Source organism: Quercus robur, chromosome 2 (genome assembly GCF_932294415.1).
Source record: "Quercus robur chromosome 2, dhQueRobu3.1, whole genome shotgun sequence".
NCBI lineage: Eukaryota > Viridiplantae > Streptophyta > Magnoliopsida > Fagales > Fagaceae > Quercus > Quercus robur.
The window spans coordinates 12,729,356-12,741,261 of NC_065535.1; the positions used below are offsets into that span (position 1 = coordinate 12,729,356).

At 36.0% G+C, this 11,906-nt stretch overlaps 1 protein-coding gene across 3 annotated transcripts; it reads left to right on the forward strand.

Moving 5' to 3' along the window:
- The first annotated feature begins 691 nt into the window (after positions 1-691).
- LOC126712424 (DEAD-box ATP-dependent RNA helicase 28-like) lies at positions 692-11,591 on the forward strand. Of its 3 annotated transcripts, none has more exons than XM_050411747.1 (20): positions 692-901; positions 1,220-1,582; positions 1,674-1,853; positions 1,952-2,020; positions 2,153-2,259; positions 3,329-3,407; positions 3,952-4,125; positions 4,238-4,386; positions 4,581-4,676; positions 5,236-5,338; positions 5,531-5,593; positions 6,916-6,977; positions 7,092-7,188; positions 7,822-7,940; positions 8,017-8,059; positions 8,296-8,397; positions 9,228-9,326; positions 9,515-9,598; positions 10,256-10,530; positions 11,235-11,591. In XM_050411747.1, exons 2-20 carry the CDS (start codon positions 1,256-1,258, stop codon positions 11,248-11,250), a joined length of 2,244 nt encoding a protein of 747 aa, XP_050267704.1. In that variant the 5' UTR covers positions 692-901; positions 1,220-1,255; the 3' UTR covers positions 11,251-11,591. The 3 variants fall into 3 exon arrangements, with proteins under 3 accessions (XP_050267704.1, XP_050267706.1, XP_050267705.1); XM_050411749.1 differs by having other exon boundaries at positions 1,247-1,582; XM_050411748.1 differs by lacking the exon at positions 692-901 and having other exon boundaries at positions 929-1,582.
- Positions 11,592-11,906: the final 315 nt, after the last annotated feature.

Sequence of the window (11,906 nt, forward strand, 5' to 3'; positions counted from 1 at the left end):
GGATGGGGAATGGTGGGTTTGAGGAATGGGTTCGTTGGAGTGGTCGGTTAATCAGAGTGGGACAGATGGGGTGTGATGGGCATAAGGAATGGGTTTTCGGAAATTTCAAGGATGGGTGTGGTGGGATGCTCAAATCGGGTTGAGTTTGAACAATGGGTGTGGTGGGATGCTAAAACCGGTTTTGGCATTGCTCGACAAAGATGGAGGCAACTTCCGACGAGGATGGGTTTGAATGAGATGGGTTTGAGCACGAAAAGAAAGGAAGGAAGAGGAACAGAGCACTCACTGTCGCGTGGAAGGGACGATGACGACGATCTAACCGGCGAGGATATGCTTGGGAATCACTTCAGGTGGAGTGTGCTTGAGCTCTCTCTCACTCTCTCTCTTTGGGTGTGTAGTCTGGAAATTCGTTGAAGATAAAATAAGAGCGTAAACAATTTTACAGCTTTAGGGGGTTATTTTACAGTCAACGTATATTTGAATTCTTGTTTGACCGTATAGTTGCATGAGTTTCCGACTAGTACTATATATAATAGCAAAAGCTTTTAAGGAGATGTTGCTACTTTAGGAAAAAAGGTCACTTAAAATGCTGCCACGTTTACAATTAAGAAGCGAAAAATTATATTGCTTGACAACTTGACACCGTTTGATGTTCTATGAGTATATAAAAAAAAACGGTTAAAATAAAATTTAAAAAAAAAAAAGGCTTGCAACTAAAAAAACACTTGCGATACAGAGAAAGGGAAGGAGAGAAAAAAAAAGCTAGCGATACAGGGGAGAGACAGAGTTCGTGCGGCCGGCCATCACCATCCCTTGCCAGACTTAGACCACCGGAACCGGCACCGGTAACCTAAAGGTGCATGCAGGAATTGAGATGCGGAGATAGAGAGAACTACCACCGGTAATTTTTTTTCCCCTTTCTTTCTTAGATCTAGGTATGAAATATGAAATATGAAAGGTTGTAGGTTGTGTTCAATTTTTTTTCCTTCTAATCTGGTTCTGAATTTCAAAGAAAGGGAAGGAGAGAGACTCGGGGTGAGGGATGAGAGTGAGTGAAATATGTAACGGCGTTACAGGCATATGGGGTTAGGGATTAAGATGATCAGTTTTTAAATGTTCTGGACTTGATTGGTAATAGGCCAAACCTCAGGGTAGATTTGTGCAATTTATCCTAACTATAAACCCTATCGGCCTTTAACCCCAAACTCTAAACCCTCAGTCGTTGCCTCGTTTCTGCACTCTCCAGCCATCTCCCATGGCTCCAGCTTTCGTTTTCGAAACCTCTAGCGACGAAGAGCACGATGATTTTCAACCCGAACACGAAGAAGAACAAGACGAAGAAGCAGAAGCAGAAGCAGAAGCAGAAGACGAAGACGAAGATGAAGACGAAGAAGAACAGCCCTTGAATAAAAAAACAGAATCTCCATGGGACTTTGCTCCCTACTACGAATCAGTAGCTGAAGAACACGCCCGTAAAAGCACAACCTCCATCGATTTCAAAATCACCAAAGCACTCCAAAATCGCACCGTTCCTATCGTCCCCAACGACGATAACTCTGAATCTGACTCCGACAAACAAGAAGTTAGTACCAATCTTCTCTCTCTTATAATCCCTAAATTCGATAAATATGTTATATAAACTTGACTCTCTTTCTCTGTGTTTGTGCATTTAGGAAGAGGATAGGATTGAAGATGAAGATGAAGAAACCGGTGATGCCGTCGACGTTAAATCGTTCTATGTGCCTTCTGACGGAGCTTCGTTCAGTGCCAATTCATTCATTGAGCTCAATTTATCGCGGCCTTTGCTTCGTGCTTGCGAGGCCTTGGGGTACAGTAAGCCCACACCAATTCAGGTTTCTCTTTAATCAGCTATTCCATTTCTTATTTATTCATATGCGCTTGTATATATGCCATTTAGTTTTGCTGAATTTTAGGGTTTTGATGATTGTAGTCTGCGGTTATACCGCTAGCAATGAATGGGAGTGATATATGTGGGAGTGCCGTTACTGGTTCCGGGAAGGTAAATTGTTCTTTCAATGCCATGATTTGCATAGGATGGAATTTCAATACAAATACAAACTCTTCGAGTGAAATTTGATGTTAGTATATAGCTCAATTGAAGTTATGGTTTTGCAATTGTTCCATTATGCAGACAGCTGCCTTTGCGCTGCCTACTTTGGAGAGATTACTGTTCCGTCCAAAACGTGTGCCAGCGATAAGGGTTCTTATTCTTACCCCAACCAGAGAGTTGGCAGTTCAGTAAGTGTTATTTTGTCCTACTTGTTATTCATTTTTCATATAGCAAGCTATTTTATAAGAGAAATTGTAGTCTTGTTGCTTCCATTTTGGTCATGCTTTTAAGTATGAATAATCTATTATATAGATGTTCCAATTTTATGCTTTGCTTTTTAAGTATGCATAATAGCATAAGGTTTTGAAAGTGAAGTTTGCTGAGTATGGTGTTTTGTGTACTTGGTTGTCATGCTAGGAAATCTTGGTATAAATTTTTTTTTTTTTTTTTGCTCGTTCTTGGTGACTTGTTTCTTGTAGTTATGTGCAAAAATGGTGTATGAAGTTCGGTTTGGCTGTGGCAGCTTCAGATTGTGTCTCCAAATCATCCATTTGGTTACTATTGGGACCAAGTTTTTTTTTTCTTTTTCTAAAAATGAGAGGCAAATTTTAATCTTAAATTCTTGTACGCGCTAATGATGTAATTTTAATTAATAAACCTGAAACAGTGGTTTACATTAGACTGTGAACTTGTGATTTGGAAGCTAAAGGGTTAATGGGTTTAGAATTGGGTCATGTCAAGTTTAATTTTAATAATTGTAATAGTAGATGCCAGAGAGCTCTAGTTCAAATGGCCCTTTCTTTGCTTGTAAGAGTAAGGTGGATGATGAGGTTCCGAGTTCAAGACCTAGCTAATGTTTGTGCAAGTTAAAAAAAAAAAAAAAAATTGTAACAGTAGGCATGAGGAGTAACAGAAATGGACGTTTAGAGATGCCCAATGGTAGCATTTTTCTATGTTTTTGTATGCATTTTCATGTTGTGTTGTTTACCTTTGAAGTTATGATTATGAAACAAAGTTTGAATTATGAATTCTGAGACACCACTTTACATCTCAAGTCCACGTTAGATAACATTTTCCATTACAAGGCCCATGGGTCAGTCTCATACAAGCCTGAGGGAAAATTTTCTCTGGAAAATATGATCTTATCTGGTTTGTCAAAGAGAGTGAAAAAAAGAGAAGAAAATTGACCTTTTTGCTTACGTGGTTTGATTCTGATCTTTAATTTATAATCAATCAAATTTTGATGTCATCGTGCAGGGTTCACAGTATGATAGAGAAACTTGCTCAATTTACTGACATCAGATGTTGCCTTGTTGTTGGTGGGCTTTCGACAAAGGTTTGATCATGAATCTCATTAATGGTTTGATTTATGAACACCTGGTATGAGGTGTCTCTGCACCCACAGTGCTTTCAGTAAATCCCTTTTTTCTTTTTGTCTTTTGTTATTTTGTTCAACTCATTTGAAATTAAATCTATTCAACAAATGAAAAATTAGTCTAAGGATATTTATATGTAGATTTCAATAAATTGAAATTCAGGCCTTTTTGAAATTAATAAAGAAGAATATGGGTTTTAAGATTATTGTTTTGTTTTTGAACTTCATGAAATAGTGGTATGCTACAAATAACTTCCAGGGCTAAAAAGACTATCTCTGTTTACTGTTCCAGTTATACTTAAAATTAGTCAACTTAGCTAGTTTGCATCTTTATCTAAAAGGCAAATCTCAATCTTAAACATAAATACAAGGATGTGGTTAAAATCCCAATGTATGTCACCATTTAGAACACTTTATTAACTGATAATAAAAAGGGGGGGATGTATTGTACTTGATAGCTTATCTGTTTCCACCAGGAATATTGAAGTAATGTCCTTCTATTTAGGTGCAAGAGGCAGCCTTGAGATCAATGCCTGATGTTGTTGTGGCCACTCCAGGACGCATGATAGATCATTTACGCAATTCTATGTCTGTGGATTTGGAAGATCTTGCGGTACTAATCCTTGATGAGGCTGATCGCCTTCTGGAGCTTGGATTTAGTGCTGAAATTCGTGAGCTGGTATCTTTTTATCCTTTTTAACTCAAAAGGTTCAAATATAGAATAAACTGTTTTATTTTTTTGTACGTTCTGATTTGTTTAACATAAGTTCTCATTTATAATTCATTAACAGGTCCGTCTATGTCCAAAAAGAAGGCAGACCATGCTTTTTTCAGCTACAATGACCGAGGAAGTTGACGAGCTTATCAAGCTTTCTCTGACCAAACCCTCACGCCTCTCAGCGGACCCATCCAAAACACTGCCACAAACTTTGACTCAGGAGTAATTCTTTAATAAATTCTTGCTCCACTTAAGATGAATCTAATTATATGTTATACTTTTTTAGTTAAGATGAATCTCAAGCAGAGGCCTATGTTGAATAGAAGATGTTGTATTAATCATCATCTATTGTTTTTATGGCAGCCTTATCCTACATTTCCTTCTAATTCATAAAGGACTATGACTTTGTCATGTAGGGTGGTTAGGATACGCCGGATGCGTGAAGTAAATCAGGAAGCAGTTCTTCTTGCATTGTGCTCAAAGACTTTTACTTCCAAAGTTATCATCTTCAGGTTCTTACTACTGCTATGTAACATTCATTGTCTTGTATGAATGGTGACTTTGGTGGTTGTTTATAATATATCTTAGTCGGCAATCTTGATGTTGGCATAAATGCATATAAAGCAGCATCCTGATATTTACTAAAATATTGTTTTGAAAATGAAAATATTTTTATTGTGGGGGAGATGTTGATATTATGCAGAAATGTGACCCTATTTTAAAATATGGGAGGGTGAAAAATAGAAAAAGAAAAAGAAGGATCCTGTTCTAAATTTGTGGTCTACCAAAACTTAACATCATTTGGATTTTCTAGGGATTTCACATTTCTAGTAAAACCTTTTTCCATGTGACAGTCTGGAGGGTGGGCTGTCATGAATCCTGTTTCCTAATTACAGTCAATTAAAAGTCTTGTCTTGAGTACATACAATCTATCATACCAGTGCTCCTAAGCTTCAAAAAAGAAAAAAGAAAGTACCAGAGGCTTATCAATTACGTCAACGTGAAATGTTAAGTGTTTTGGATCAATGGATTTTTCTTGAGTTGTTAATGATTTTCTATTGGTATTTGCAGCGGAACAAAACAGGCTGCACATAGGTTGAAGATTCTATTTGGATTAGCTGGCCTTAAAGCTACTGAGCTTCATGGAAATCTTACCCAAATCCAGCGCCTTGATGTGGGTAGCTTCTATAAATTGCCATTTTGTTTTTATCTAAATTAATTACATTACTCTTTAGTGAAGATAACCATCCTATTTTCTTTTGGTACTAAAATTTTGAAGTCTGTTGGAGAATGCTTTTCCTTGCTTGCTTTTATGAGCTTTTGATCTTTTTGGTTTTTTGAATTTTACTTATTGTTGTTTATGTAGGCTTTGGAACTTTTCAGAAAGCAGCAAGTCGACTTTTTGATTGCAACTGATGTAGCTGCTCGTGTGAGAACAAATTCTCAAACTTTTTTATCTTCTTCTCTCTAAGCGCTCTCATGCTTCCATGATTTTTTACTTAAGTCATGCCTCTATATTCAACTGTCGTAACCTATCTCCCCTCCCTCATCTGCTCAGCCTTTTTTTGGGGTTTTTGGTGGGGGGGGTGGGGGTGGTGAGTGTGTTGAGTTAAGGAAAAAGTTGAGCTACAACTCGGTTTGGAGGAGATTCCTCCAACTGCTAAGTGGCAGCATTATTAAGTGAAACATTTCCTGGTCATGTGAGATGCGCATGACCAGTTTAATAGTTAAGTTTAACATTAAAAGTTCCCACCCATTAACTCAAATCTCTCTCTCTCTCTCTCTCCAAACTCCAGTACCCATGACCGTTCTCTCTCTCCTCCATAACCTCCACCTATGCTCTCTTTGCCGGTCACCCCTGCTTGGAATGTTGAATAAAAGGGATGAGTACTTGGGGCTATCCATGGATAGTGATGAAGATGATGAAGCTGGGTTTTGATCTGGTAGCCTAAGTGGGGATAATTGTCTAGAGAAATCTTCAGGAAATCAGCTTCTCAGTTCCTATTTGATATTAATCTACAAAATATGATAAACTTATGTGAAGAAAAGAAGTGCCCCTTTAATTCAAGAAAAGAACGTTGTGGAAAATGTGATAATAATGGGGTTTTTTACCTCAGCAGGTGCTTTGACAAGCCCATCTCAATCTCTCCACTCTTGCATCCCATTAAAATTCCAGTATGAAAGCAATAATCTCAATGCCATTGAAAGCTTTCATTGAGTTTCTAATGCCTTACACTCTGAGATCATATGGTAACAACTGAGTGCTTTTGGGGCTACTTACTTGGATACGTGCACTAGCTCTCAAATAATTTAAGCTTGTAAAGAATGCAATTGATCTCTTCAGCATGCCTTGCCAGCCTAAATTGGCTCTCACCAGGTATAAACTACCTGGTGACTAAGGTAAAAACTGATTGGGTTGATGTGATGATGACAGTTTTGGGGGAGGAACTGACATAGAGAGAAATTTGAGTTAACAGATGGGGACCTTTAGCATTAACCGTGTGTTTGTCAATTTGACTGTTAAACTGGTGCCACTTTATAACGTTGCCACCTTTACTCCAAACTGGGTTGTCGCTAAACTTTGTTCTTAAGTTAATGGATGAATTTCTAAGTCCTTTGCATTTCTTCTTTTCTTTTTCTTTGCTCATGCGTTTTTTAGGCATAAATAGAAGATTCCATTGGTACAAAAAAGCTGGATATTATTAAACTGTTTTGTTATTTGACTATATATATTCTGATCGTCTTTTGTAGGGACTTGATATCATAGGTGTTCAAACAGTTATAAATTATGAATGTCCTCGGGAATATAAAAGGTAGATTAAACTTTCTCAATGTTGCCAGATGGTGATATGCACATGATGGCATGAGGCTCACTTTCTGCATCCTGATGAAATCTTTTTTTTTTTTTTTTGGGGTCCTTTGTGCAGCTATATTCATCGTGTCGGTCGTACAGCAAGAGCTGGTAGGGAAGGATATGCTGTTACATTTGTTACAGATAATGACCGATCCCTTTTGAAAGACATTGTGAGCATCATTTTCTTCCTCATATCATATTGGGGTTCTTATAATCTTTTGAAATTTGTTTCATTCGTTCTTTAGATTTAAGTAGGACAATACTTTAGTATTTACAATGCTAACCATGAGGTGGACTTGTTATTTCCAGTAAATTTATTAGAAAATTCTCTTTCATTTTTTATTGTTCTTTTTCTCTTCATCATTCTTTTGATACTATCTTCAATTCATATTAATCTCTATTTTTACTTCATACGAAATCTTACCACAAACTGTCTTGTTTTGTTTTTAATTTTATAAATAATTTTCTTTATTATAAATCTTGCTCCTTGTTAATACTCCAGCTTCAAATTTCTTAATTTTTAAATTGACCTTGCTTTTAATCTTATTTTGGCTCAACTATTTGATAATCTACAAACTTTGTATATAAAACTCCAATCTGAAAATCCACATTAGAAGTTTTGCGCTTTATAGTTTCTTTTATATCAATTACATAATTATTCTAAAACAGATGTCCCTTTTTGAGAATTACATTGATGCTTCTCCCATACAACAACAATTGAGGAAAAAAGAAGGCAATAAGAACTTGATGCTTCTGACAAATCCTCAATAAGATTTACCTTAGTGATGATTTCAATTTGGTAGGCTAAGAAAGCTGGTTCCAAGCTGAGAAGTCGAACTGTTGCAGAGCAATCAATAACCAAGTGGTCTGAGATAATTGAGCAGATGGAAGATCAAGTGGCTGAGATTCTTGAAGAAGAGAGGTCTTAGTATTTTCATTATAAAAATTTTCATCTTATTGTTCATTGCATTGCAATAATCGACTTCAATTACACACAGGGAAGAGAGAACCCTAAGAAAAGCTGAAATGGAAGTATCAAGGGTATGTGATTTTGCATATGTGATGCTTTTGTTTGATGTCATGAGTATGCAGCTCAGTTGTACTACTTTTAATGACATTTTCTATTATTTTGACGAAGTCGTTTGGAAAGTCTGTATTGTCATTTCCAAAGCAGCGATCATATATATATTTTACATGCTTGACTAATCATTAATTATTCTTAAGATGATTTCTGTTCAAGCTTAACATTAATTGGTGCACTTCTATGGTGCATGCAGGCAGAAAATTTGATTGCACATAGGGAGGAAATATATTCACGGCCCAAGAAAACCTGGTTTGTTACTGAAAAGGAGAAAAGGCTTGTTGCGAAGGCATCAAAGGTTATTTCAAATTTGCATACATACATATATATTCTATTATTCTTAGCTTCTCAATTTTCCCCAAAAGGAAATTGTTTATCTGTACTTATACATAAGTTGGTGCATAAATGGGTGGGACATCTTTTTAGATTATTGACAATGGCTTTCACATTGCCAATTTGGAACCATCTAGGTCATTCTCAATTTCATCTGATATCTCGTGCATGGGATTTTACGCATATTAATTCCATTGTTTCATTCATTGTCTCTTCCTTTTTGTTGTAATTCTTTAGGCTTCTTTGTGTCTGTTGTCATGATGTAGTCTCTTTTTTTTTTTTTTTTTTAAATAAAATTGTTCTTATAAAAAAACTTGATTATTGCTATATGATTAAAAAAAATTTTGGGACCCCAGAAAAGCTTCTCGCAAATACATATGATGAAGTTATTTTTCCCACCCACATATACAAAGAGCTTTTTGTTGTTTTACCCACTTAATATTCATAGTGCCATTCAGTCTTTGCTTGTTAGACAGAGTATTACCTCTTTTCTTTAATGAATTTAGATAATCCTTTATTTTAAAGGACCTCCAATGTGAGAGGACTTTTCCTTCTTTCCATGTCAAGGAGTAGGCAGAAGCTGAGCTAGTTTCTTTATCTCTTAAGTATCCAATTTTTCTAGTCACTTGCCCCCCTCCTTCCCTCTCTATTTATCTTTTCCTTTACCAATGTACCATCTTATCTCCAAGTGGAATCCTCTCTTCTAAATGACTTTGTTCTTTTCTTAATCTGAACACTTTATCTTGGATTGGAGTTTTAACTGATTAAAACCTGACTCTGTAATCTTATTGGCAGGCATCTGTGGAAAAAGAAACGAATTCTGGAAAAGCGGTAATCAGTGCACAAGAAGCTGAAGACCTCAAAATGAAAGAAAAAAGGAAGCGAGAGCATGAGGTGCTTATTATCTTGAATTTGAGATTATTTGTTAATTTAATAATTTTAGATGAAAACTTTTCATCTAAAATTAATTTATCCTTTTACCTCTCTCTTTTACCTATCAAAAAAAAAAAAAAAAATTTAGATGAAAACTTTTAGTTGATGCACAACATGACTAACGTTCTTAACTGGTATATGTTGAGTAGAAAAATTTGCCACGGAAGAAGCGTCGAAAATTGGAAGCAGCTAGAGAAATGTTGGAGGATGAAAATCAAATGAAAAAATTAGAAGTATGTTCTCCTTTACTCTTTGTGTAAATTTTTTTTTTCCATCTATATTGAATTATTCTCATAACCTTAGCTTATAGCAGCGTTTAGTGACATGGAGTATCTGTATTAACTAATAAGAATCTGAAGCTTTCTGGGACATTTGGATGGCTCAATCTATTTGTAATCTTAATAATCTAAGAATGTTTTGTCGAGGCAATTGGTTATAGTACCTGAACAACAAAGAGGATTATGCTAGATTGATTTTGATTGCTATTATAGTTCAAATTTTGGTTTCATCCTTGCTACCTGCAGAGTTTATTAGGCATGACATTAAATTTAAGATATGATTGTATTATTCTTAAATGTTATATGTGAACATCATCTATATGCTACTTTGGCAGACTTTATTGTCTTTTTTCTTCTACATATCTTCTGCTTGTTGATCTTTATGAAGTCAACATCTGAGCTTATGATGGTCTAAGGGAATTCCCATCTCTGTGTGCACACTATTGCCTTCATTGCTCGTTCAATTGATGGATTTGTACCCCGCAACTTTTTCCTTTTCTTTCTCTCTCTCTCTCTCTCTTTTTTTATATATTTTTAGCTTGTTAAGTTGAGGTATTTCTTGTCAAGTTTGTTATAAGGTGGCACACACTGTTTAATAAGTAAGCACTGCAGGGTAATGATAAAAACAAGAATGAAAAGACTGGATTGTCACTTGTTGAACTGGGTTACCGACGGGCAAAAGCGGTGAAGGCTGTGAAGAAGGCACTAGATACTGGCAAGATTGTGAAGAAGAACAACAAGAAATCTGAACATCCTAACCAAAGACAACAATCAAGGACAAGAGAGATGCAGGAGCTATTTCAAAGTGACATGAGTGAGAAAAAGCAGAAAAGAAATTCTGCTCCAGGCAAGAAAAAGTCCAAACATTCATTTAAGAGCAAGTCAAGGTATGAATTAGCTTACAATCCCATTGCACGGTATTTCCACGGTTGATTTTGATCTTATGTATGTATGTATATGTGTGTGTGTTTGTGGCCTATGTATTTCATGTATGTATGTATGATTTGCAAATATTTTATGCTAAGAACAATGATATGGGAGGCTCAAAGAGAAAATTATTTTAATTTAGTTTTATTTTATTTTGCAAGTCAATTTGTACTTCTATTGGTCAATTATATTTTTATTTTAGGTCCAGTAGTTTATTAGGTTATTACTTATTAGGCTTTTAATTTCTAGAAGCAAGGCTATTTTTTTATAAGGTAATTAGGGTTTTCTACACTAGTTAGAATTATGGTTTAGTACTCTTATATAAGGAAAGTATTGTGCTCCTATCAAAGGGGGATTATTTTGATGAATAAATTTTCTATTGAAATTATCTCCGTGGTCTGGTGCCGGCTCTAGTCAACCCTAGGTTTCCTAGTGATTTTATCATGCTTGATGCTAACCCCAAGCAGGCCTAGGTGTTGACATCTAGATTCTCAGTCTTCTATTTTCCTGTTGTATTGTTCTAGTTTGTCCTGTATCAAATTTGGTATCAAAGCATGATAAAGGGTTGCAGGTTTTCTCTCTCATTTTGTCTTTGCGCAAATACTCGATGTGAGATCATTCTTGGAAGAAAATACTTACTTTTATTCCAACTATTTTTTTCCAGGTATAAGCGCAAGTAGAACTATGAAGTGAAGCTGGCGTCTAAGTTTTCCTTCGACATCTAACTTTATGTGAGAGAACAAGCTGTCAACGGGAATTGTGCATTTGGTGGACAGTGATATATTTGTCTTTGTAACCCATTTTATGGAAGAGTTAGCAGATTCAAAAAGTAGTTTGTGTCAAATATCATTGCATTTTTGGGGTTGAGGATAGGAAAGGGGTCCTGCTGCTTTAGGAAGACATTGTTACTATAGCAACTAGCTGATCCAGTTGGCTCCCCTTCATTTTTGTGATAAATTATTTCGATGTGGTGTTGTTGTTCCATTAGTTAAGCATTAAAGAAAGAAGGTTGCGTTCCAAACTTCCAAGAGTTTATTAATTTCATCCATATCAGAAACTCGTGTTTTATTTTCGAACTTCGAGTTTTGATCTGCACAAGCGTTAATTACTGTTTGTACTTGTCCAGTTAGAGAACTAATTGGGCATCTCTGCTCATGCTGAAATGTACAAAAAGGGGGCTCTGTTTATACTTGTCCAGTTAGAGATCTGGTTGGGCATCTCTGTTCATGCTAAAATGGAAAAAAAGGGCTTTGTCCTAATCCAATGGTCCACATGTTGGGTTTTAAATGAATTGAGTTGTTCACAGCAGCCTGAGTTTGGTTTGTATCTGGTCTAT